The sequence below is a fragment of the Salvelinus alpinus genome, chromosome 25 (genome assembly GCF_045679555.1).
Source record: "Salvelinus alpinus chromosome 25, SLU_Salpinus.1, whole genome shotgun sequence".
NCBI lineage: Eukaryota > Metazoa > Chordata > Actinopteri > Salmoniformes > Salmonidae > Salvelinus > Salvelinus alpinus.
Genome location: NC_092110.1, coordinates 43,720,711 through 43,747,833, shown reverse-complemented (window position 1 = coordinate 43,747,833; position 27,123 = coordinate 43,720,711). Strand labels below are relative to the sequence as shown.

Here is a 27,123-nt window from a genome sequence, read left to right as displayed (position 1 = left end):
ATATGGGTCTTTCTCTGACTGTCTGACTGTCATCCAGGTGTCCCTGGTATATTGGCCTACCCTTGTATCAAATTAAACTATTTGATTTAAAAGAGAAACGTTTCTCAGAGATGATCGTACACTGACCTCTGGAGGGTAAATGTCAGATTACACAGAAATCAAACCAGAAGTCTAAACTATCCTAGATTACACACTGACCTCTGGAGGGTAAATGTCAGATTACACAGAAGTCAAACCAGGAGTCTAATCTATCCTAGATTACACACTGACCTCTGGAGGGTAAATGTCAGATTACACAGAAATCAAACCAGAAGTCTAAACTATCCTGGATTCAATTAAATTCTGTGATTTGAGATATAAAACAAAAAGAAAACATATTTAAGATTCCCCCTAAATATTAATCCCTGATTGATTTTACATCTTTCTGTTTTTACAAACAAAATGGAACAATAAAATGATACTGTTACTACAGCAGATATGATCAAATGGAAGTTACAATCACGTTAGATGGTTCTGGAAGTTCAGGACCTGAGGTTGACAGCCGTTCTCTATGACAGACAGTTACTGTCACATGATGCTGCATGGAGAGGGGGGGGGGGGGTTGTTGGGTGAAGAGGGGAGGCGTTGTAGAGACTTAGAGAGGCGTCAACTCCGTTATAGGACGAAACGCAAACAAAACATTACCTGTCCCCTCCTTTCCTCCTGTCTTCTCTTTCTGCTTCCTCCCTTCTGCTTTTCTTAGCGCTGCTGACAGAAATAGAAAGAGTCCGTTTGGAACAGGATCCAACTCCAGGAAGCCCCAGATCAACACACCTGCTGCTACAGACTGATACTGAGAAGGAGAGATGGGTAGAGAGATAGAGAGAGAGACAGGGTGGGGGGAAGGAGGGGAGAGAAAGACGAGAGAACGAGAGAGAATTAGTGTTTTTGTGTGATGCTTTAACACTGTGGGGACAGGGGGCCACGGTGATATATTCACATAGAGACGCCGTACAAAAACCTCCTCCCATTCACTTCCATACAAAAACCTCCTCCCATTCGCTGCCATACAATAAAAACCTCCTCCCATTCACTTCCATACAATAAAAACCTCCTCCCATTCACTTCCATACAATAAAAACCTCCTCCCATTCACTTCCGTACCAAAACCTCCTCTCGTTCACTTCCATACAGGATAGGTCTGGGGCCAATTCACACACATTGAGGAGACTGTTAAAGGAGCCTGGAGAGATGCTTCTCAACAGATCAATAATACTGAACAGGATTTTCTTCGTAACATCAAGATTTGCCTGGAAAACACAACTAAGTTATCAAGTTAGATTCATTAGATATTGGAGTTTGTTTGATTCCTGCTTGACAACAAAACTTATTCTAAACCAACTAGGTGATGGTGTTTTAAAGTCCCCATGAATTGTCTGTTCATTTCCCCTAGAGGGTGAATGACAGAGAGATCTGAGGTGTTATCTGTTCTCTGAGTATCTCTGTTCATATTCCCTAGAGGGTGAATGACAGAGAGATCTGAGGTGTTATCTGTTCTCTGAGTATCTCTGTTCATATTCCCTAGAGGATGAATGACAGAGAGATCTGAGGTGTTATCTGTTCTCTGAGTATCTCTGTTCATATTCCCTAGAGGATGAATGACAGAGAGATCTGAGGTGTTATCTGTTCTCTGAGTATCTCTGTTCATATTCCCTACCCTAGCGGGTGAATGACAAAGAGATCTGAGGTATTATCTGTTCTCAATTCAAATCAATTCAAGGGGCTTTATTGGCATGGGAAACATATGTTAACAGTGCCAAAGCAAGTGAATTAGATAATATACAAAAGTGAAATAAACAATATAAATTAACAAGCTGTGTCTGAATCCTGGCCTAGGAAGGCCATCAAAACCCCTGAAGTTTCCATCTCTAACTATAACATTTTCCGACAAGATAGAACTGCCAAAGGGGGTGGTGTTGCAATCTACTGCAGAGATAGCCTGCAGAGTTCTGTATTACTATCCAAGTCTGTACCCAAACAATTCGAGCTTCTACTTTTAAAAATCTACCTTTCCAGAAACAAGTCTCTTGCCGTTGCCGCTTGCTATAGACCTCCCTCTGCCCTCAGCTGTGCCCTCGATACCATATGTGAATTGATTGCCCCCCCATCTATCTTCAGAGCTCGTATTGTTAGGTGACCTAAACTGGGACATGCTTAACACCCCGGCCGTCCTACAGTCTAAGCTTGATGCCCTCAAACTCCCACAAATTATCAATGAACCGACCAGGTACAACCCCAAATCAGTAAACACAGGCACCCTCATAGATATCATCCTCACCAACCTGCCCTCCAAATACACCTCTGCTGTCATCAACCAGGATCTCAGCGATCACTGCCTCATTGTCTGCGACCATAATGGGTCTGCAGTCAAACGACCACCCATCATCACTGTCAAAAGCTCTCTAAAACACTTCAGCGAGCAGGCCTTTCTAATCGACCTGGCCCAGGTATCCTGGAAGGATATTGACCTCATTCCGTCAGTAGAAGATGCCTGGTTATTCTTTAAAAGTGCTTTCCTCACAATCTTAAATAAGCATGCCCCATTCAAAAAATGTAGAACCAGGAACAGATATAGCCTTTGGTTCACTCCAGACCTGACTGCCCTTGACCAGCACAAAAAAATCCTGTATGGTATTAGCATCAAACAGCCCCCGCGATGCGCAACTTTTCAGGGAAGTCAGGAAACAATATATACAAGCAGTTAGGAAAGCAAAGGCTAGCTTTTTCAAACAGAAATTTGCATCCTGCAGCACAAACTCCAAAAAGTTCTGGGACACTGTAAAGTCCATGGAGAATAAGAGCACCTCCTCCCAGCTGCCCACTGCACTGAGGCTAGGAAAAACTGTTACCACCGATAAATCCACGATAATTGAGAATTTCAAGAAGCATTTCTCTACGGCTGGCCATGCTTTCCACCTGGCCACCCCTACCCTGGTCAACAGCCCTACACTCCCCACAGCAACTTGCCCAAGCCTCCCCCATTTCTCCTTCACCCAAATCCAGATAGGTGATGTTCTGAAAGAGCTGCAAAATCTGGACCCCTACAAATCAGCCGGGCTAGACAATCTGGACCCAATCTTTCCAAAATTAGCAGCCCAAATTGTTGCAACCCATATTACTAGCCTGTTCAACCTCTCTTTCGTATCGTCTGAGATCCCCAATGATTGGAAAGCTGCCACAGTCATCCCCCTCTTCAAAGGGGGTGACACTCTAGACCCAAACTGCTACAGACCTATATCTATCCTACCCTGCCTTTCTAAGGTCTACGATAGCCAAGTTAACAAACAGATTACTGACCATTTCGAATCCCACCGTACCTTCTCCGCTATGCAATCTGGATTCCAAGCTGGTCATGGGTGCACCTCAACCATGCTCAAGGTCCTAAACGATATCATAGCCGCCATCGATAAGAGACAATACTGTGCAGCTGTATTCATCGACCTGGCCAAGGCTTTCGACTCTGTCAATAACCACATTCTTATCGGCAGACTCAACATCCTTGGTTTCTCAAATGACTGCCTCGTCTGGTTCACCAACTACTTCTCAGACAGAGTTCAGTGTGTCATATCGGAGGGCCTGTTGACCTCAGGCAGTCTCTTTGGGGGTACCACAGGGTTCAATTCTCAGGCCGACTCTTTTCTCTGTGTACATCAATGATGTTGCTCTTGCTGCTGGTGATTCTCTGATCCACCTCCACGCAGACGACATCCTTCTGTATACCTCTGGCCCTTCGTTGGACACTGTGTTAACTAACCTCCAAACGAGCTTCAATGCCATACAACACTCCTTCCGTGGCCTCCAACTGCTCTTAAATGCAAGTAAAACTAAATGCATGCTCTTCAACCGATCACTGCCCGCATCTGCCCGCCCGTCCAGCATCACTCCTCTGGACGGTTCTCACTTAGAATATGTGTACAACTACAAATACCAAGGTGTCTGGTTAGACTGTAAACTCTCCTTCCAGACTCACATCAAACATTTCCAATCTAAAATTAAATCTAGAATCGGCTTCCTATTTCGCAACAAAGCATCCTTCACTCATGCTGTCAAACATACCCTCGTAAAACTGACTATCCTGCCGATCCTTGACTTCGGCGATGTCATTTACAAAATAGCCTCCAACACTCTACTCAGCAAATTGGATGCAGTCTATCACAGTGCCATCCGTTTGTCACCAAGCCCCATATACTAACCACCACTGCGACCTGTATGCTTTCGTTGGCTGGCCCTCACTTCATATTCGTCGCCAAACCCACTGGCTCCAGGTCATCTATAAGTCTTTGCTAGGTAAAGCCCCGCCTTATCTCAGCTCACTGGTCACCATAGCAGCACCCACCCATAGCACGCGCTCCAGCAGGTATATTTCACTGGTTCCTTCCAGTTCTCTGCTGCCAATGACTAGAATGAATTGCTTTAAGCACCAGCTGTCAGAGCAGCTCACAGATCACTGCACCTGTACATAACCCATCTGTAAATAGCCCATTCAACTACTTCATCCCCATACTGTTATAAATGTTTTTGCTCCTTTGCACCCCAGTATCTCTACTTGCACACTCATCTTCTGCACATATATCACTCCAGTGCTTAATTGCTAAATTGTAATTATTTCGCCACTATGGCCTATTTATTGCCTTACCTCCCTTATCCTACCTCATTTGCACACACTTTATATAGACTTTTTCTACTGTATTATTGACTATATGTTTGTTTATTCCATGTGTAGCTCTGTGTTGTTGTTTGTGTCGCACTGCTTTGCTTTATCTTGGCCAGGTCGCAGTTGTAAATGAGAACTTGTTCTCAACTGGCCTACCTGGTTAAATAAAGGTGAAAAAAATAAAAAAAATAAAAATAAAACTGTGTTATTTCACCCAGTAGATATGGGAGTTTATCAAAATCGGGGTTTGTTTTCAAATTATTTGTGGATCTGTGTAATCTGAGGGAAATAAGTGTCTCTAATATGGTCATACATTTGACAGGAGGTTAGGAAGTGCAGCTCAGTTTCCACCTCATTTTGTGGGCAGTGTGCACATAGCCTGTCTTCTCTTGAGAGCCATGTCTGCCTACGGCGGCCTTTCTCAATAGCAAGGCTGTGCTCACTGAGTCTGTACATAGTCAAAGCTTTCCTTAAGTTTTGGTCAGTCACAGTGGTCAGGTATTCTGCCACTGTGTACTCTCTTTTTAGGACCAAATAGCATTCTAGTTTGCTCTGTTTTTTTGTAAATTATTTCCAATGTGTCAAGAAATTATCTTTTTGTTTTCTCATGATTTGGTTGGGTTCTCTCTATCTCTGAGTATCTCTGTTCATTTCCCCTAGAGGGTGAATGACAGAGAGATCTGAGGTATTATCTGTTCTCTGAGTATCTCTGTTCATTTCCCCTAGAGGGTGAATGACAGAGAGATCTGACGTATTATCTGTTCTCTGTATCTCTGTTCATTTTCCCTAGAGGGTGAATGACAGAGAGATCTGAGGTAGTATCTGTTCTCTGTATCTCTGAGTATCTCTGTTCATTTCCCCTAGAGGGTGAATGACAGAGAGATCTGAGGTATTATCTGTTCTCTTTATCTCTGAGTATCTCTGTTCATTTCCCCTAGAGGGTGAATGACAGAGAGATCTGAGGTAGTATCTGTTCTCTTTATCTCTGAGTATCTCTGTTCATTTTCCCTAGAGGGTGAATGACAGAGAGATCTGAGGTAGTATCTGTTCTCTGTATCTCTGAGTATCTCTGTTCATTTTCCCTAGAGGGTGAATGACAGAGAGATCTGAGGTAGTATCTGTTCTCTGTATCTCTGTTCATTTCCCCTAGAGGGTGAATGACAGAGAGATCTGAGGTATTTTTGGAATAGGAGAGTAGCGATGTGACACTGGAAGTGTGCCCTACTTTGGAAATGGAACAAAGCTCACTGTTTTAGGTAAGTTAACTTCTTAAAGATTCTTAATATGTATATAAATATGTAATCCTGAAGATGTTTCATTTGCCAATGAGAGTCTCATAAAGTGTCCATGGTCAAGCTGAACTAAAGGGTTGATGTGAAAACGCTGTGACTTCAAACCAACCAGCCTTCTTTGGCAGTGGAACCAAACTCACCGTTTTAGGTAAATACTTTCTACTTTCTTATCGTGAAATTGATGATTTTGAACTTTCATTCTTCATAAAAACATGAATGATTGACTAAAAGCAAGAGAGTATTTCTGATGCCAAATGCATAGAACAAGGCAGTAGTGGCTGGTATATTACTGCTCACTATGTCTTCACTGTGACAACTATGATCCTGCGATCTTTGGAGCAGGAACCAAACTGACTGTTCTGGGTAAGAGAATATTCACCATGGTGGAACTAATGGGACTCTATGTGTGGTCTAGTAGCATAGTGATGTGAGGAGTTAGTTGGTTATGGATTCAGTACATTAGATTAGTTCCTACCAGTGTTACTCCACTCAATGCTTTTTGATGTTAAGCCTGTACACTGTGCCAACTATGAGGCACATTTTGGTTCAGGCACCAAATTAACAGTTCTCGGTAAGTAATCCGTACACTATGTTTGCCTCGTGTGTCGTTTGAGTTAGACAACATAATTGTGAGAAGAGAGATTTGATATCCTAGTAGATTATAGTATGTTTGTCTCATCTCTGTGTTCCAAACTGGTAAGAACAGGGTGTTGGTTGGTATTAGGAGAATAGATTTATCAAAGGTCATGATCGGCATGGAAAGTTCTAGAAAAACAGCACAGCTGGAGACTAAGTCTATATTAGAGCAGGGTTCCACTGTACTGTGCTAACAGTGCCAGCCAGGCTTACTTCGGTGGAGGAACCAGGTTAACTGTCCGAGGTAAGAAGTGACACCTTACAGTCATCTATGTGGTTATAAACCATGTAAGCTATGTGGTTATAATGTATGTGGTTGTATGATTTTTAGGTGAATTGTACTGTAACAGAATGACTGGGTCTTTGAATGTCCTCCTGACATGGTCACGTTAAGAGTAAATCCACGGTGTGCTGTCAGAGTCACACAGGATTACTTCAGTGGAGGAACCAGGTTAACTGTTCTAGGTGAGACAAAACACCTAAATAAGAAAATATACCTAGCTGGAGTTGGAAACCACTTACATTTCATTAGAAAAATAGTCACAATAATGTATTTGGTTATAATTTAGATTATACCTGTTGCTGGGTTATTGTGAAGAGTATTTGAATGTACTTCTAACAGAGTAACGAAGGTTGAGAAAGCCCAGAGTCTTAGTCAGAGACTTTAGGAGGCACGTTGTCGCTCTGTGCTCGTACTCGGAAGCATACTTTGGAGCCGGCACCAAACTCACTGTTTTAGGTAAGAAAATATATGACCAAATGTTGTGTACTAGCATGGAGAAAACATGTAAAATATTCTGCAATATAAAAACATTTACTCTTTAAACTAAGGTTATTTTAATGTAACTGGATCACAGTAAAATCATCAGTTATGTTCCTCTAACATTTTATACAACAAGGTATCAGACCCAGTTTTGAGGTATAAAGTGGTCCGGCTTTATGCCCAGACCCAGTCTACATCTCTCATGGTACTGAGGTATAAAGTGGTCCGGCTTTATGCCCAGACCCAGTCTACATCTCTCATGGTACTGAGGTATAAAGTGGTCTGGCTCTATGCCCAGACCCAGTCTACATCTCTCATGGTACTGAGGTATAAAGTGGTCTGGCTCTATGCCCAGACCCAGTCTACATCTCTCATGGTACTGAGGTATAAAGTGGTCTGGCTCTACGCCCAGACCCAGTCTACATCTCTCATGGTACTGAGGTATAAAGTGGTCCGGCTTTATGCCCAGACCCAGTCTACATCTCTCATGGTACTGAGGTATAAAGTGGTCCGGCTTTATGCCCAGACCCAGTCTACATCTCTCATGGTACTGAGGTATAAAGTGGTCCGGCTTTATGCCCAGACCCAGTCTACATCTCTCATGGTACTGAGGTATAAAGTGGTCCGGCTTTATGCCCAGACCCAGTCTACATCTCTCATGGTACTGAGGTATAAAGTGGTCTGGCTTTATGCCCAGACCCAGTCTACATCTCTCATGGTACTGAGGTATGAAGTGGTCTGGCTCTATGCCCAGAACCAGTCTACATCTCTCATGGTTCTAGTTGTTATCAGCTCTGTCAGGAGCGGTGAGTTTCAAGACACAGACTTACTTCGGCAATGGAACTAGACTCACAGTCTGAGGTAAAAGCAAAAAACTAGGATGATATAATCTGATACAGTATCTGTCAATTATCTTGTGATGTAGAAATGTTTTATAGAATAGCACCAAAACATTATAACAACAAACAGTAGCATATTAGGGTGTATATAACTAGACTAGAGTCGGGAGAAGAGGGCTCTTTCTGTAGCCTCGTATCAGCGTGAACCTCAACCAGCCATACTTCAGCAGCGGCACCAAACTCACAGTTCTGGGTGAGAAACATGATGATTAAATGTGTATAGACTCTTATAGATACAACCCATATAGATTTACCTGTTAATGAGACTTTGTATTATTTCTGAACGTGTGTGAACCAGAGATGTAGAGAAATAGATACGTATACAAGAATGTTGAAAATCCTCCCAGGCGTTGGTTTGCATGAATCTATATGGTATTAGATCAGTTTGAAGAAACCGTTTAATAGTTCAGACCAAGGAAAGTAGTAGAACTGGGTCAGAACTGGGTCAAACTACAGAGCCTGTAATGTATAGCATGGTATCTCTCTGTGGAACACGGAGAAGTCAGAGTTTGGTCCAGGAACCAGACTCACTGGGTCACACTACAGAGCCTGTAATGTATAGCATGGTATCTCTCTGTGGAACACGGAGAAGTCAGAGTTTGGTCCAGGAACCAGACTCACTGTTCTAGGTAAGAGATTCACCTCTTAAAAGTATTTATACACAATATTGAAATCATTTGTAATAATGGGTTGAATTCTAGTTGATTGATTTGGTACATTAGTTGAACATACAAATATTCAGGAGGGGAAAATACCCAGGTTTGTTTTAGTCCTGTGAATAGAGCTGACGGAGAAAGTGAGTTAAGCTCTGTCGACATAAACATGCTTAGAAATACAGTACTACCCCCTTTGTTAAAGACAAACGATTAGTAAATACAGTACTACCCCCTTTGTTAAAGACAAACGATTAGCAAATACAGTACTACCCCCTTTGTTAAAGACAAACGATTAGCAAATACAGTACTACCCCCTTTGTTAAAGACAAACGATTAGCAAATACAGTACTACCCCCTTTGTTAAAGACAAACGATTAGTAAATACAGTACTACCCCTTTTGTTAAAGACAAACGATTAGCAAATACAGTACTACCCCCCCTTTGTTAAAGACAAACGATTAGCAAATACATTACTACCCCCTTTGTTAAAGACAAACGATTAGCAAATACAGTACTACCCCCTTTGTTAAAGACAAACGATTAGTAAATACAGTACTACCCCTTTTGTTAAAGACAAACGATTAGCAAATACAGTACTACCCCCTTTGTTAAAGACAAACGATTAGCAAATACAGTACTACCCCCCTTTGTTAAAGACAAACGATTAGCAAATACAGTACTACCCCCCTTTGTTAAAGACAAACGATTAGCAAATACAGTACTACCCCCTTTGTTAAAGACAAACTTCAGCAACTGCAGTACTTGCTAGCTAGCATCATGCTGGTTTTCTGTCTGTGAGTATGTGATGTGCTCTGGTGCTTATCCTGCCTACTTTGGAGAGGGAACTAAGCTAACAGTTCTGGGTAAGGACGCTGTAAGAATACTGTAAAAATACTGTAAAAACCCCGGTAATAATCGTATATTATAGCTTTCATGTTCTACGGTCTTGACAATGACTTTGGCAGCTGGGTTACTAAGAGCTTCACTCTGAGCTGCTGAATGAAATGCTGTGTTATTATGTGCTTGTCTGGACACAGAATCTGGTGGTTCATGTTGCCTTGATGTTACTGTCAAGAATGAGAAAGACAGGACCGGTTTATAGAAGGAGGAAGACAGGACCAGATTATATAATGAGAAAGACAGAACCGGTTTATAGAATGAGAAAGACAGGACCAGATTATATAATGAGAAAGACAGAACCGGTTTATAGAATGAGAAAGACAGGACCAGCTAATAGGTGTCATTTCTGTCTCGTCTCTTTTAAAGCCCTCAGGTTCAGGTCTGAGTCAACAACAAACAGAGCCCATTGATTGACTGTTAAAGGTTAAAGCTTCGTCTATTTCCTCCCTGCAGAGTCAGGCCTCCTTGTCACTCCACCCACAGTGAAAGTCCTTCCACCCTCCACGAAGGAGTGTGAAGACAGAAACAAGAAGAAGAAGAAGACCCTGGTGTGTGTGGCCACCGACTTCTACCCCGACCACGTCACTGTGTTCTGGCGGTTAAATGGAGGCGCCAACATCACCGATGGAGTTGGGACCGACAACACGGCCTTGAGGGGTAACAAACTCTACAGTATCACCAGCAGACTGAGAGTCCCAGCCAAGAAATGGAACAAGGCCTCTAACAGATTCACCTGCACCGTTCGCTTCTTCAATGGGACCACTGACATATATGTTGCAGATCACATTAACGGAGAAGAAGGTACGGTCAAATGATGAACTAAAACTCCTTGTTCATGAGAAGAAACAGGTTTCATTGAACGACAATAGTATGCTTGTCTTTTGTGTCATTCTCTAGTAAAGTAGTAAGTAAACTAGTAAGCTTCTCTACAGCATTATGTACAACTAGGATGTACACTAGCCTGTGTCATGTGAAACACTGCTCTGTTTCTTCCAGGTCAAGGTGGTGATGGAGGGATTACGACAGGTAAATGTGCCCATTCTATACTGACCTACTTATTGTTCATGCCAAATACATGGCATACATATAACCTATAGTTTACATAATACTGATTACAATACTATCATATTTAGTCATGCCTAATTTGCAGAACAATATTCCCTGACACCATCTTAGTCAAGGTCATTTCAATGTCTTATTGTCCTTGTAGAGTACTATGTGAGGAGCACTAAGACTGCCAAGCTGGCCTACAGCATCTTCATCGCTAAGAGTACCTTCTACGGCCTGGTCGTCATGGCTCTGATTTGGAAGTTTCAGGTGAGTTTACTGCTACTATGATGAGGGACATCACACAGCCTTCTCGCTCTTCTTCAACCTATGTCTTGTGCTAGCTAGCCTGGTCCCAGATCTGTTAGTGCTAGCCTGGTCCCAGATCTGTTAGTGCTAGCTAGCCTGGTCCCAGATCTGTTAGTGCTAGCCAGCCTGGTCCCAGATCTGTTAGTGCTAGCCAGCCTGGTCCCAGATCTGTTAGTGCTAGCCAGCCTGGTCCCAGATCTGTTAGTGCTAGCTAGTCTGGTCCCAGATCTGTTAGTGCTAGCTAGCCTGGTCCCAGATCTGTTAGTGCTAGCTAGCCTGGTCCCAGATCTGTTAGTGCTAGCCAGCCTGGTCCCAGATCTGTTAGTGCTAGCTAGCCTGGTCCCAGATCTGTTAGTGCTAGCTAGCCTGGTCCCAGATCTGTTTGTGTTGTCTTGCCAACTCTTATGGTCAGCATGACAATGACATACTGTAGGAGTTGGCAGGAAAGCACAAACAGATCTGGGACCAGGCTAGCTTTGTGCTAATATAGGTTCAAAAATGGCACCATACTGTCTTTATCCTGTATCTCTGTGTTTCCCATACAGACACCATACTGTCTTTATCCTGTATCTCTGTGTTTCCCATACAGACACCACACTGTCTTTATCCTGTATCTCTGTGTTTCCCATACAGACACCATACCGTCTTTATCCTGTATCTATGTGTTTCCCATACAGACACCATACCGTCTTTATCCTGTATCTCTGTGTTTCCCATACAGACACCATACTGTCTTCATCCTGTATCTCTGTGTTTCCCATACAGACACCATACTGTCTTTATCCTGTATCTCTGTGTTTCCCATACAGACACCATACTGTCTTTATCCTGTATCTCTGTGTTTCCCATACAGACACCATACTGTCTTTATCCTGTATCTCTGTGTTTCCCATACAGACACCATACTGTCTTTATCCTGTATCTCTGTGTTTCCCATACAGACACCATACCGTCTTTATCCTGTATCTCTGTGTTTCCCATACAGACACCATACTGTCTTTATCCTGTATCTCTGTTTCCCATACAGACACCATACTGTCTTTATCCTGTATCTCTGTGTTTCCCATACAAACACCATACTGTCTTTATCCTGTATCTCTGTGTTTCCCATACAGACACCATACTGTCTTTATCCTGTATCTCTGTGTTTCCCATACAAACACCATACTGTCTTTATCCTGTATCTCTGTGTTTCCCATACAGACACCATTCTGTCTTTATCCTGTATCTCTGTGTTTCCCATACAAACACCATACTGTCTTTATCCTGTATCTCTGTGTTTCCCATACAGACACCATACTGTCTTTATCCTGTATCTCTGTGTTTACCATACAGACACCATAATGTCTTTATCTTGTATCTCTGTGTTTCCCATACAGACACCATACTGTCTTTATCCTGTATCTCTGTGTTTCCCATACAGACACCATACTGTCTTTATCCTGTATCTCTGTGTTTCCCATACAGACACCATACTGTCTTCATCCTGTATCTCTGTGTTTCCCATACAGACACCATACTGTCTTTATCCTGTATCTCTGTGTTTCCCATACAGACACCATACTGTCTTTATCCTGTATCTCTGTGTTTCCCATACAGACACCATACTGTCTTTATCCTGTATCTCTGTGTTTCCCATACAGACACCATACTGTCTTCGTCCTGTATCTCTGTGTTTCCCATACAGACACCATACTGTCTTCATCCTGTATCTCTGTGTTTCCCATACAGACACCATACTGTCTTTATCCTGTATCTCTGTGTTTCCCATACAGACACCATACTGTCTTTATCCTGTATCTCTGTGTTTCCCATACAGACACCATACTGTCTTTATCCTGTATCTCTGTGTTTCCCATACAGACACCATACTGTCTTTATCCTGTATCTCTGTGTTTCCCATACAGACACCATACTGTCTTTATCCTGTATCTCTGTGTTTCCCATACAAACACCATACTGTCTTTATCCTGTATCTCTGTGTTTACCATACAGACACCATACTGTCTTTATCCTGTATCTCTGTGTTTCCCATACAGACACCATACTGTCTTTATCCTGTATCTCTGTGTTTCCCATACAGACACCATACTGTCTTCGTCCTGTATCTCTGTGTTTCCCATACAGACACCATACTGTCTTTATCCTGTATCTCTGTGTTTCCCATACAGACACCATACTGTCTTTATCCTGTATCTCTGTGTTTCCCATGCAGACACCATACTGTCTTTATCCTGTATCTCTGTGTTTCCCATACAGACACCATTCTGTCTTTATCCTGTATCTCTGTGTTTCCCATACAGACACCATACTGTCTTTATCCTGTATCTCTGTGTTTCCCATACAGACACCATACTGTCTTTATCCTGTATCTCTGTGTTTCCCATACAGACACCATACTGTCTTTATCCTGTATCTCTGTGTTTCCCATACAGACACCATTCTGTCTTTATCCTGTATCTCTGTGTTTCCCATGCAGACACCATACTGTCTTTATCCTGTATCTCTGTGTTTCCCATACAGACACCATTCTGTCTTTATCCTGTATCTCTGTGTTTCCCATACAGACACCATACTGTCTTTATCCTGTATCTCTGTGTTTCCCATACAGACACCATACTGTCTTTATCCTGTATCTCTGTGTTTCCCATACAGACACCATACTGTCTTTATCCTGTATCTCTGTGTTTCCCATACAGACACCATTCTGTCTTTATCCTGTATCTCTGTGTTTACCATACAGCGCTCCTCAGATAAACAGATGTAATTGATCACTGACCGAGACCCGGCCACCCGTGGAAGCTGAGCTCGGTGGACTGGAGGGCGTCATGTGTGGCATAAGGCTCTGGTGAAAAGTAGTGCACTTTAAAGTAGTGCACTTTAAAGGGAATAGGGTGCCATCAGGGACGAAGAACAAACCCATGTCTGTCATGTGATTACAATGTACAGTGTGCTTTCTATTATCTGTCACTATACAATGTGAGGATGTATTTTATCGTCCCCAATAAACAGAATCTTTAATAATGTATTCACTGAGTGTACAAAACATTAAGAACACCTTCCTAATATTGAGTTACATCCCCCTTTTTGCCCTCAGAACAGCCTCAATTCGTCAGGGCATGGACTCTATAAGGTGTCGAAAGCGTTCCACAGGGATGCTGGCCCATGTTGACTCCAATGCTTTCCACAATTGCGTCAAGTTGTCTGGATCTTCTCTGGGTGGTTGACAATTCTTGATACACGGGAAACTGTTGAGCGTGAAAAACCCAGCAGCGTTGCAGTTCTTAACACAACCAGTGTGCCTGGCACCTACTACCATACCCCGTTCACAGACACTTAAATATTTTGTCTTGCCCATTCTCCCTCTAAATGGCACACATACACAATCCATGTCTCTATTGTCTCAGGGCATAACAATCCTCTAGGCATAACATTATAACCCGTCTCCTCCCCTTCATCTACACTGATTGAAGAGGATTTAACAAGTGGGATCATAGCTTTCACCTGAATTCACCTGGTCAATTTATGTCATGGAAAGAGTAGGTGTTCATAATGTTTTGTCCACTCAGTGTATATGAGTTCATTCAGGAAGTGTGTCAAAACAATATTTACATTTTCCATTAACTTACAAAACCAACATTTATGTTAATTTCTGTATTATTTTTGTTGCAGGAGTTACATCATAGTGTGTACAGTATAAATACATGTTGCTTTCCAATTTCAATGTTTTCCCTTATGAATAACACATTCAATAATGTGCATATAGCGTCGTCCGGGTTTGGCCCCGGTAGGCCGGCATTGTAAATAAGAATTTGTTCTTAACTGACTTGCCTCGTTAAATAAAGGTTAAATGAAACACATATATAATTAGTCTGCTCAAGTGTCATTCCATCAGTCTGAGATGTCAGGTAACACTTTGCTTTAACACTTTGTGACATCTGCTATAGTAAAGAAGGGCTTTCTAAAAATACATTGGGTTGATTTTCATCAATTGTTACTCTATTACTCACTTGTTACTCAATAATAAAGTTGGAAATGTGAATATTTGACTGAAACTTATTTCCACCTAAGAGAAGTTAGTAATGTTGAAACCGTGAATGATTCATTACGACGGACTTCCCTCAAAGAGCTCATTTCAGAAATCAATACACAGTCATTATCAAGCTCTTTAATACATATACTGGCATGTAATCCTGTTTACAGTCCCCCCCAGCATGTGGGTGATTACTGAACATGATACACTGTGAGATTACCCAGAGATACAGGAAATAACCTGAAATAAGGTCAAGACATGGTAGATAGATTCTGTGCTCTTTGGAGCAGAAACTCTCTACAATGTTTGATTTCAACTGTAACATGTTTCTTTCCATCGAGGGAGTATATTGTGATGTTTATGTCTGTATCACGTCCGTTTTCTGAGAAACACACCGCTTCCTGCTTCCTGCCCACACAGAGAGGAAGTTTCCGTGCCACTCTGCAGCGCTGCAGTGCATCATGGTCTCAGGCCTACCTACGCTCAGGTGGAACAGTTATACATTGCTTTCAGAAGGTATTCAGTGTTCATTTGTTGTTACAGCCTGAATTCAAAACGGATTAAATATAAACACATTTACCCATCTACACACAATACCGAAAATTACAAAGGGAAAACATGTTTTTAGACATTTTTACAAATTTATTGTATATGAAATACAGAATTATCTAATTTACATGAATATTCATACCCTTGAGTCAATACATGTTAGAATTCCCTTTGGCAGCGATTACAGCTGTGAGTGTTTCTGGGTAAATCTCTAAGAGTGATTACAGCTGAGAGTGTTTCTGGGTAAATCTCTAAGAGCGATTACAGCTGAGAGTGTTTCTGGGTAAATCTCTAAGAGTGATTACAGCTGAGAGTGTTTCTGGGTAAATCTCTAAGAGCGATTACAGCTGTGAGTGTTTCTGGGTAAATCTCTAAGAGTGATTACAGCTGAGAGTCTTTCTGGGTAAATCTCTAAGAGCGATTACAGCTGAGAGTGTTTCTGGGTAAATCTCTAAGAGCGATTACAGCTGAGAGTGTTTCTGGGTAAATCTCTAAGAGCGATTACAGCTGTGAGTGTTTCTGGGTAAATCTCTAAGAGTGATTACAGCTGAGAGTCTTTCTGGGTAAATCTCTAAGAGCGATTACAGCTGAGAGTGTTTCTGGGTAAATCTCTAAGAGCGATTACAGCTGAGAGTGTTTCTGGGTAAATCTCTAAGAGTGATTACAGCTGAGAGTGTTTCTGGGTAAATCTCTAAGAGTGATTACAGCTGAGAGTCTTTCTGGGTAAATCTCTAAGAGTGATTACAGCTGTGAGTGTTTCTGGGTAAATCTCTAAGAGTGATTACAGCTGAGAGTGTTTCTGGGTAAATCTCTAAGAGTGATTACAGCTGTGAGTGTTTCTGGGTAAATCTCTAAGAGTGATTACAGCTGTGAGTGTTTCTGGGTAAATCTCTAAGAGCTTTCCACACCTGGATTGCACAATATTTGCCCTTTATTATTTGTATAATTCTTCAAGCTTTGTCAAAGTTGGTTGTGAATCATTCTTGCCATAGATTTTCATGCCGATTTAAGTCAAAACTGTAACTAGGCCACTCAGAAAGGTGAAAGGTGAATTTGTCTCAAAGTGTCTGGCGGAAAGCAGACTGAACCAGGTTTTCCTGAAGTATTTTGCCTGTGCTTAGCTTGATTCCATTTCCTTTTATCCTAAAAAAACCTCACTAGGCCTTGCCGATGACAAGCATACCCATAACATGATGCAGCCACCACCATGCTTGAAAATATGAAGTGTGGTTCTCAGTGATGTTGGATTTGCCCAAAACATAACAATTTGTATTCAGGACATAAAGTTAATTTCTTTGCCACATTTCTTTCAGTTTAACTTTAGTGCCTTGTTGCAAACAGGATGGATGTTTTTGAATTTTTTTATTCTGTACAGGCGTCCTTCTTTTCACTCTGTCAGTTAGGTTAGTATTGTGGAGAAACTACCATGTTGTTGAGCCATCCTCAGTTTTCTCCTATCACACCGATTATTCATTTCAATATAGTTTTTTAACCCTTATTTTACCAGGTCAGTTGACTGAGAACACATTCTCATTTACAGCAGCAACCTGGGGAATAGTTACAGGGGAGAGGAGGGGGATGAATGAGCCATGAACCTGGGGAATAGTTACAGGCGCTGGTGAAGATGGCGACGTGTTCCTAACCAATTGTTTCATTGTTTGTAACTTATTTTGTACATAATGTTATTTGTACCGTCTCTTACGACCAAAAATAAATTCTGGACATCAGAACAGCGATTACTCACCACGAACTGACAGAATCCTTTTTTGCCTTTAATGAGTCCGACGAGCCCGACGTGAATGACATACTGCTTTCCTGGGAACAGGCCCACATCCCCGTAATTTGCGTGAAGAGAAGGCGGAGAAAAAGGGGCCGAAGGGCGGGCTGCCTTCTGAGAATTCGTAGACGATCGAATAAACCCCCACTGCCTTCCATTCTACTAGCAAACGTGCAATCTTTAGAAAATTAAATAGATGACCTACGCGGAAGATTAAACTACCAACGGAACATTCAAAACTGTAACATCTTATGCTTCACGGAGACATGGCTGAACGACAACACAATCAACATACAGCTGGCTGGTTATACGCTGTATCGGCAGAATAGAACAGCAGCGTCTGGTAAGACAAAGGGCGGTGGACTATGTATTTTTGTAAATAACAGCTGGTGCAGGAAGTCTCGAGCTATAGCTCGCCTGAGGTAGAGTATCTCATGATAAGCTGTAGACCACACTATCCACCTAGAGTTTTCATCTGTATTTTTTGTAGCTGTCTACATACCACCACAGACTGATGCTGGCACTAAGACCACCCTCAACAAGCTGTATAAGGCCATAAGCAAACAGGAAAACGCTCATCCAGAGGCGGTGCTCCTAGTGGCAGGGGACTTTAATGCAGGGAAACTTAAATCTGTTTTACCAAATTTCTATCAGCATGTTAAATGTGCAACCAGAGGGAAAAAAACTCTGGAACACCTACACTCCACATACAGAGACGCATACAAAGCTTTCCCTCGCCCTTCATTTGGTAAATCTGACCATAATTCTATCCTCCTGATTCCTGCTTACAAGCAAAAACTAAAGCAGGAAGCACCAATGACTCGGTCTATTAAAAAGTGGTCAGATGAAGCAGATGCTAAACTACAGGACTGTTTTGCTAGCACAGACTGGAATATGTTCTGGGATTCCTCCGATGGCGTTGAGGAGTACACCACATCAGTCATTGGCTTCATCAATAAATGCGCCGATGACGTCGTCCCACAGTGACCGTACTTAGTACATACCCCAACCAGAAGCCATGGATTACAGGCAACATCCTCACTGAGCTAAAAGATTTATATTTATTCAAAACTTTGAGTTGATGTCTGAAATCATGTTGAACATACGATGTTAAGAATAACTTAACGGCTGCTCTGTAAGTTATTATATTTGACTGATACTAGTTGCAAAAGGCATATAATATGATACAAGTGGTTGAGCAACAAAACAACAGCAAGGTGACAGGAAGTTTGATGCGCTCTCCATCACATAGAGGAGTGGGGGGTGGGGGGGGGTGTTAGCGGTTGAGGTGAAACTGAGCAATGGAGCTCTGTGGGGGTGGAGAGAGAGAGAGAGAGAAACAGCCACTGAGAGGATGTGGTAAGAGAGACACAACACCCTGAGTGCTAAAACACAGGCAGGATGATGAGAAACAACGATCATGTACCCTTCCATCTCACCACAACCCAAACCACCCCTCTGCTCTCCTCGGGTTTCTGCAAACACAACCGTTTGTCACAGAGGGTTTGACGAGGGAGAATGTTCCATTTCTATCTGTGTCACATATGTTGTCACAGTCACATACACAGCTGTTTCTGTTGAATCTGGTGCAAAGAAATGACAAGTAGTGTAGTGCAATGCATATACTGTTTAGTATCTCACCTGTGTTAACTATGTTCTATGAATGTAATTGTACATTATATAATACTCCCTATACTGTTTAGTATCTCACCTGGGTTAACTATGTTCTGTGAATGTAATTGTACATTATATACAACTCCCTACACTGTTTAGTATCTCACCTGTGTTAACTATGTTCTATGAATGTAATTGTACATTATATACAACTCCCTATACTGTTTAGTATCTCACCTGGGTTAACTATGTTCTATGAATGTAATTGTACATTATATACAACTCCCTACACTGTTTAGTATCTCACCTGTGTTAACTATGTTCTATGAATGTAATTGTACATTATATACAACTCCCTATACTGTTTAGTATCTCACCTGGGTTAACTATGTTCTATGAATGTAATTGTACATTATATACAACTCCCTACACTGTTTAGTATCTCACCTGTGTTAACTATGTTCTATGAATGTAATTGTACATTATATACAACTCCCTATACTGTTTAGTATCTCACCTGTGTTAACTATGTTCTATGAATGTAATTGTACATTATATACAACTCCCTACACTGTTTAGTATCTCACCTGTGTTAACTATGTTCTATGAATGTAATTGTACATTATATACAACTCCCTACACTGTTTAGTATCTCACCTGTGTTAACTATGTTCTATGAATGTAATTGTACATTATATACAACTCCCTACACTGTTTAGTATCTCACCTGTGTTAACTATGTTCTATGAATGTAATTGTACATTATATACAACTCCCTACACTGTTTAGTATCTCACCTGTGTTAACTATGTTCTATGAATGTAATTGTACATTATATACAACTTCCTACACTGTTTAGTATCTCACCTGTGTTAACTATGTTCTATGAATGTAATTGTACATTATATACAACTCCCTACACTGTTTAGTATCTCACCTGGGTTAACTATGTTCTATGAATGTAATTGTACATTATATACAACTTCCTACACTGTTTAGTATCTCACCTGTGTTAACTATGTTCTATGAATGTAATTGTACATTATATACAACTCCCTACACTGTTTAGTATCTCACCTGTGTTAACTATGTTCTATGAATGTAATTGTACATTATATACAACTCCCTATACTGTTTAGTATCTCACCTGTGTTAACTATGTTCTATGAATGTAATTGTACATTATATACAACTTCCTACACTGTTTAGTATCTCACCTGTGTTAACTATGTTCTATGAATGTAATTGTACATTATATACAACTTCCTACACTGTTTAGTATCTCACCTGTGTTAACTATGTTCTATGAATGTAATTGTACATTATATACAACTCCCTACACTGTTTAGTATCTCACCTGGGTTAACTATGTTCTATGAATGTAATTGTACATTATATACAACTCCCTACACTGTTTAGTATCTCACCTGTGTTAACTATGTTCTATGAATGTAATTGTACATTATATACAACTCCCTACACTGTTTAGTATCTCACCTGTGTTAACTATGTTCTATGAATGTAATTGTACATTATATACAACTCCCTACACTGTTTAGTATCTCACCTGGGTTAACTATGTTCTATGAATGTAATTGTACATTATATACAACTCCCTACACTGTTTAGTATCTCACCTGTGTTAACTATGTTCTATGAATGTAATTGTACATTATATACAACTCCCTACACTGTTTAGTATCTCACCTGGGTTAACTATGTTCTATGAATGTAATTGTACATTATATACAACTCCCTACACTGTTCTGAAAGGAGTTTCTAAGACTCGTACTGGCGACCAGTCCTGTCACTGTGGGTCCCTGGGAATACAGAGTTCCAGCTCTGATGACTGTTACAGCAACGGTCACGATGCAATCTGTTGATCTGGAAAGTGGAGAAGATAATGATTCCTGTAATCAACTCACTGTAAATAGCAGCACCACATTTAAACACTCTATTTCAAAAGACCATTGACAGTGCATGCTGTAACATGTTGTCCCTGTGAGAGTTAATGACTCTTAATGATGGTGTGTGTGTGTGATGGTGGGTTTTTGTACATTGCCCTGCCAGATCTGTCATAGTTTGGGCGCTGGCAGCACAGTACCAGACAGACCAGACAGTACCAGACAGACCAGACAGTACCAGACAGTACCAGACAGACCAGAGTACCAGACAGACTAGACAGACTAGACAGACTAGACAGACCAGACAGACAATACCAGACAGACTAGACAGTACTAGACAGACTAGACAGTACCAGACAGACCAGACAGTACTAGACAGACCAGACAGTACCAGACAGACCAGACAGTACTAGACAGACCAGACAGTACCAGACAGTACCAGACAGTACTAGACAGACCAGACAGTACCAGACAGACCAGACAGTACCAGACAGACCAGACAGTACCAGACAGACCAGAGTACCAGACAGACTAGACAGACTAGACAGACTAGACAGACTAGACAGACTAGACAGACTAGACAGACTAGACAGACCAGACAGTACCAGACAGTACCAGACAGACCAGACAGTACCAGACAGTACCAGACAGTACCAGACAGACTAGACAGACTAGACAGACTAGACAGACTAGACAGACTAGACAGACTAGACAGACTAGACGGTACCAGACAGACCAGACGGTACCAGACAGACTAGACAGACCAGACAGTACCAGACAGACCAGACAGTACCAGACAGTACCAGACAGACCAGACAGTACCAGACAGACTAAACAGACTAGACAGACTAGACAGACTAGACAGACTAGACAGACTAGACAGACAATACTAGACAGACTAGACAGACTAGACAGACTAGACAGACCAGACAGACCAGACAGACCAGACAGACTAGACAGACTAGACAGACTAGACAGACCAGACAGTACCAGACAGTACCAGACAGACTAGACAGACTAGACAGACTAGACAGACTAGACAGACCAGACAGACCAGACAGTACCAGACAGTACCAGACAGGCCAGACAGTACCAGACAGACCAGACAATACCAGACAGACTAGACAGACTAGACAGACTAGACAGACCAGACAGACTAGACAGTACTAGACAGACCAGACAGTACCAGACAGTACCAGACAGTACCAGACAGTACCAGACAGTACCAGACAGTACCAGACAGTACCAGACAGACCAGACAGACCAGACAGTACCAGACAGTACCAGACAGTACCAGACAGACCAGACAGACCAGACAGACTAGACAGACCAGACAGACTAGACAGTACCAGACAGACCAGACAGACCAGACAGTACCAGACAGACCAGACAGTACCAGACAGACCAGAGTACCAGACAGACTAGACAGACAGTACCAGACAGACCAGACAGACTAGACAGACCAGACAGTACCAGACAGTACCAGACAGTACCAGACAGACCAGACAGTACCAGACAGTACCAGACAGACCAGACAGTACCAGACAGTACCAGACAGTACCAGACAGACCAGAGTACCAGACAGACTAGACAGACTAGACAGACTAGACAGACCAGACAGACAATACCAGACAGACTAGACAGTACTAGACAGACTAGACAGACCAGACAGACCAGACAGTACCAGACAGACCAGACAGTACCAGACAGACCAGACAGTACTAGACAGACCAGACAGTACCAGACAGTACCAGCCAGTACCAGACAGACCAGACAGTACCAGACAGACCAGACAGTACCAGACAGACCAGAGTACCAGACAGACTAGACAGACTAGACAGACTAGACAGACCAGACAGACAGACTAGACAGACCAGACAGTACCAGACAGTACCAGACAGTACCAGACAGACTAGACAGACTAGACAGACTAGACAGACTAGACGGTACCAGACAGACCAGACGGTACCAGACAGACTAGACAGACCAGACAGTACCAGACAGACCAGACAGTACCAGACAGTACCAGACAGTACCAGACAGACTAAACAGACTAGACAGACTAGACAGACTAGACAGACTAGACAGACCAGACAGACAATACCAGACAGACTAGACAGTACCAGACAGACTAGACAGACTAGACAGACTAGACAGACCAGACTAGACAGTACCAGACAGACCAGACAGTACCAGACAGTACCAGACAGTACCAGACAGTACCAGACAGACTAGACAGACCAGACAGACCAGACAGACCAGACAGTACCAGACAGTACCAGACAGTACCAGACAGTACCAGACAGTACCAGACAGTACCAGACAGTACCAGACAGGCCAGACAGACCAGACAATACCAGACAATACCAGACAGACTAGACAGACTAGACAGACCAGACAGACCAGACAGACCAGACAGTACCAGACAGTACCAGACAGTACCAGACAGGCCAGACAGTACCAGACAGACCAGAGTACCAGACAGACTAGACAGACTAGACAGACTAGACAGACTAGACAGACTAGACAGACTAGACAGACTAGACAGACTAGACAGACCAGACAGTACCAGACAGTACCAGACAGACCAGACAGTACCAGACAGTACCAGACAGTACCAGACAGACTAGACAGACTAGACAGACTAGACAGACTAGACAGACTAGACAGACTAGACGGTACCAGACAGACCAGACGGTACCAGACAGACTAGACAGACCAGACAGTACCAGACAGACCAGACAGTACCAGACAGTACCAGACAGACCAGACAGTACCAGACAGACTAAACAGACTAGACAGACTAGACAGACTAGACAGACTAGACAGACCAGACAGACAATACTAGACAGACTAGACAGACTAGACAGACTAGACAGACCAGACAGACCAGACAGACTAGACAGACTAGACAGACTAGACAGACTAGACAGACCAGACAGTACCAGACAGTACCAGACAGACTAGACAGACTAGACAGACTAGACAGACTAGACAGACCAGACAGACCAGACAGTACCAGACAGTACCAGACAGGCCAGACAGTACCAGACAGACCAGACAATACCAGACAGACTAGACAGACTAGACAGACTAGACAGACCAGACAGACTAGACAGTACTAGACAGACCAGACAGTACCAGACAGTACCAGACAGTACCAGACAGTACCAGACAGTACCAGACAGTACCAGACAGTACCAGACAGTACCAGACAGACCAGACAGACCAGACAGTACCAGACAGTACCAGACAGTACCAGACAGACCAGACAGACCAGACAGACTAGACAGACCAGACAGACTAGACAGTACCAGACAGACCAGACAGACCAGACAGTACCAGACAGACCAGACAGTACCAGACAGACCAGAGTACCAGACAGACTAGACAGACAGTACCAGACAGACCAGACAGACTAGACAGACCAGACAGTACCAGACAGTACCAGACAGTACCAGACAGACCAGACAGTACCAGACAGTACCAGACAGACCAGACAGTACCAGACAGTACCAGACAGTACCAGACAGACCAGAGTACCAGACAGACTAGACAGACTAGACAGACTAGACAGACCAGACAGACAATACCAGACAGACTAGACAGTACTAGACAGACTAGACAGACCAGACAGACCAGACAGTACCAGACAGACCAGACAGTACCAGACAGACCAGACAGTACTAGACAGACCAGACAGTACCAGACAGTACCAGCCAGTACCAGACAGACCAGACAGTACCAGACAGACCAGACAGTACCAGACAGACCAGAGTACCAGACAGACTAGACAGACTAGACAGACTAGACAGACCAGACAGACAGACTAGACAGACCAGACAGTACCAGACAGTACCAGACAGTACCAGACAGACTAGACAGACTAGACAGACTAGACGGTACCAGACAGACCAGACGGTACCAGACAGACTAGACAGACCAGACAGTACCAGACAGACCAGACAGTACCAGACAGTACCAGACAGTACCAGACAGACTAAACAGACTAGACAGACTAGACAGACTAGACAGACTAGACAGACCAGACAGACAATACCAGACAGACTAGACAGTACCAGACAGACTAGACAGACTAGACAGACTAGACAGACCAGACTAGACAGTACCAGACAGACCAGACAGTACCAGACAGTACCAGACAGTACCAGACAGTACCAGACAGACTAGACAGACCAGACAGACCAGACAGTACCAGACAGTACCAGACAGTACCAGACAGTACCAGACAGTACCAGACAGTACCAGACAGTACCAGACAGGCCAGACAGTACCAGACAGACCAGACAATACCAGACAGACTAGACAGACTAGACAGACCAGACAGACCAGACAGACCAGACAGTACCAGACAGTACCAGACAGTACCAGACAGGCCAGACAGTACCAGACAGACCAGACAATACCAGACAGACTAGACAGACTAGACAGACCAGACAGACCAGACAGACTAGACAGACCAGACAGACAATACCAGACAGACTAGACAGTACTAGACAGACTAGACAGACCAGACAGACCAGACAGTACCAGACAGACCAGACAGTACTAGACAGACCAGACAGTACCAGACAGACCAGACAGTACTAGACAGACCAGACAGTACCAGACAGTACCAGCCAGTACCAGACAGACCAGCCAGTACCAGACAGACCAGACAGTACCAGACAGACCAGAGTACCAGACAGACTAGACAGACTAGACAGACTAGACAGACCAGACAGACAGACTAGACAGACTAGACAGACTAGACAGACTAGACAGACTAGACAGACTAGACAGACCAGACAGTACCAGACAGTACCAGACAGTACCAGACAGACCAGACGGTACCAGACAGACTAGACAGACCAGACAGTACCAGACAGACCAGACAGTACCAGACAGTACCAGACAGTACCAGACAGTACCAGACAGTACCAGACAGACCAGACAGTACCAGACAGACTAAACAGACTAGACAGACTAGACAGACTAGACAGACTAGACAGACCAGACAGACAAGACCAGACAGACTAGACAGACTAGACAGACTAGACAGACCAGACAGTACCAGACAGACCAGACAGTACCAGACAGACTAGACAGACTAGACAGACTAGACAGACTAGACAGACTAGACAGACTAGACAGACCAGACAGACTAGACAGACTAGACAGTACCAGACAGACCAGACAGTACCAGACAGTACCAGACAGACTAGACAGACTAGACAGACCAGACAGACCAGACAGTACCAGACAGTACCAGACAGTACCAGACAGTACCAGACAGGCCAGACAGTACCAGACAGACCAGACAATACCAGACAGACTAGACAGACTAGACAGACCAGACAGACTAGACAGTACCAGACAGTACTAGACAGACAGTACCAGACAGTACCAGACAGTACCAGACAGTACCAGACAGACCAGACAGACCAGACAGTACCAGACAGTACCAGACAGTACCAGACAGACCAGACAGACCAGACAGACTAGACAGACCAGACAGACTAGACAGTACCAGACAGACCAGACAGACCAGACAGTACCAGACAGACCAGACAGTACCAGACAGACCAGAGTACCAGACAGACTAGACAGACCAGACAGTACCAGACAGACCAGACAGACTAGACAGACCAGACAGTACCAGACAGTACCAGACAGACCAGACAGTACCAGACAGTACCAGACAGACCAGACAGTACCAGACAGTACCAGACAGTACCAGACAGACCAGAGTACCAGACAGACTAGACAGACTAGACAGACTAGACAGACCAGACAGACAATACCAGACAGACTAGACAGTACTAGACAGACTAGACAGACCAGACAGACCAGACAGTACCAGACAGACCAGACAGTACCAGACAGACCAGACAGTACCAGACAGACCAGACAGTACTAGACAGACCAGACAGTACCAGACAGTACCAGCCAGTACCAGACAGACCAGACAGTACCAGACAGACCAGACAGTACCAGACAGACCAGAGTACCAGACAGACTAGACAGACTAGACAGACTAGACAGACTAGA

The 27,123-nt window shown here is 43.1% G+C and overlaps 1 protein-coding gene across 1 annotated transcript in view; it reads left to right on the top strand.

Annotated features, from left to right (window-relative positions):
- Positions 1-15,239, top strand: part of LOC139554016 (M1-specific T cell receptor beta chain-like) — a 28,330-nt gene extending 13,091 nt beyond the window's left edge. The window contains exons 5-9 of the mRNA XM_071366892.1: positions 6,819-6,865; positions 10,293-10,640; positions 10,836-10,865; positions 11,050-11,156; positions 13,939-15,239. Of these exons, the coding sequence (XP_071222993.1) occupies positions 6,819-6,865; positions 10,293-10,640; positions 10,836-10,865; positions 11,050-11,156; positions 13,939-13,962 (556 nt within the window). The 3' untranslated portion in view covers positions 13,963-15,239. The remainder of the gene's footprint in view (positions 1-6,818; positions 6,866-10,292; positions 10,641-10,835; positions 10,866-11,049; positions 11,157-13,938) is intronic.
- The last annotated feature ends 11,884 nt before the right edge of the window (positions 15,240-27,123 follow it).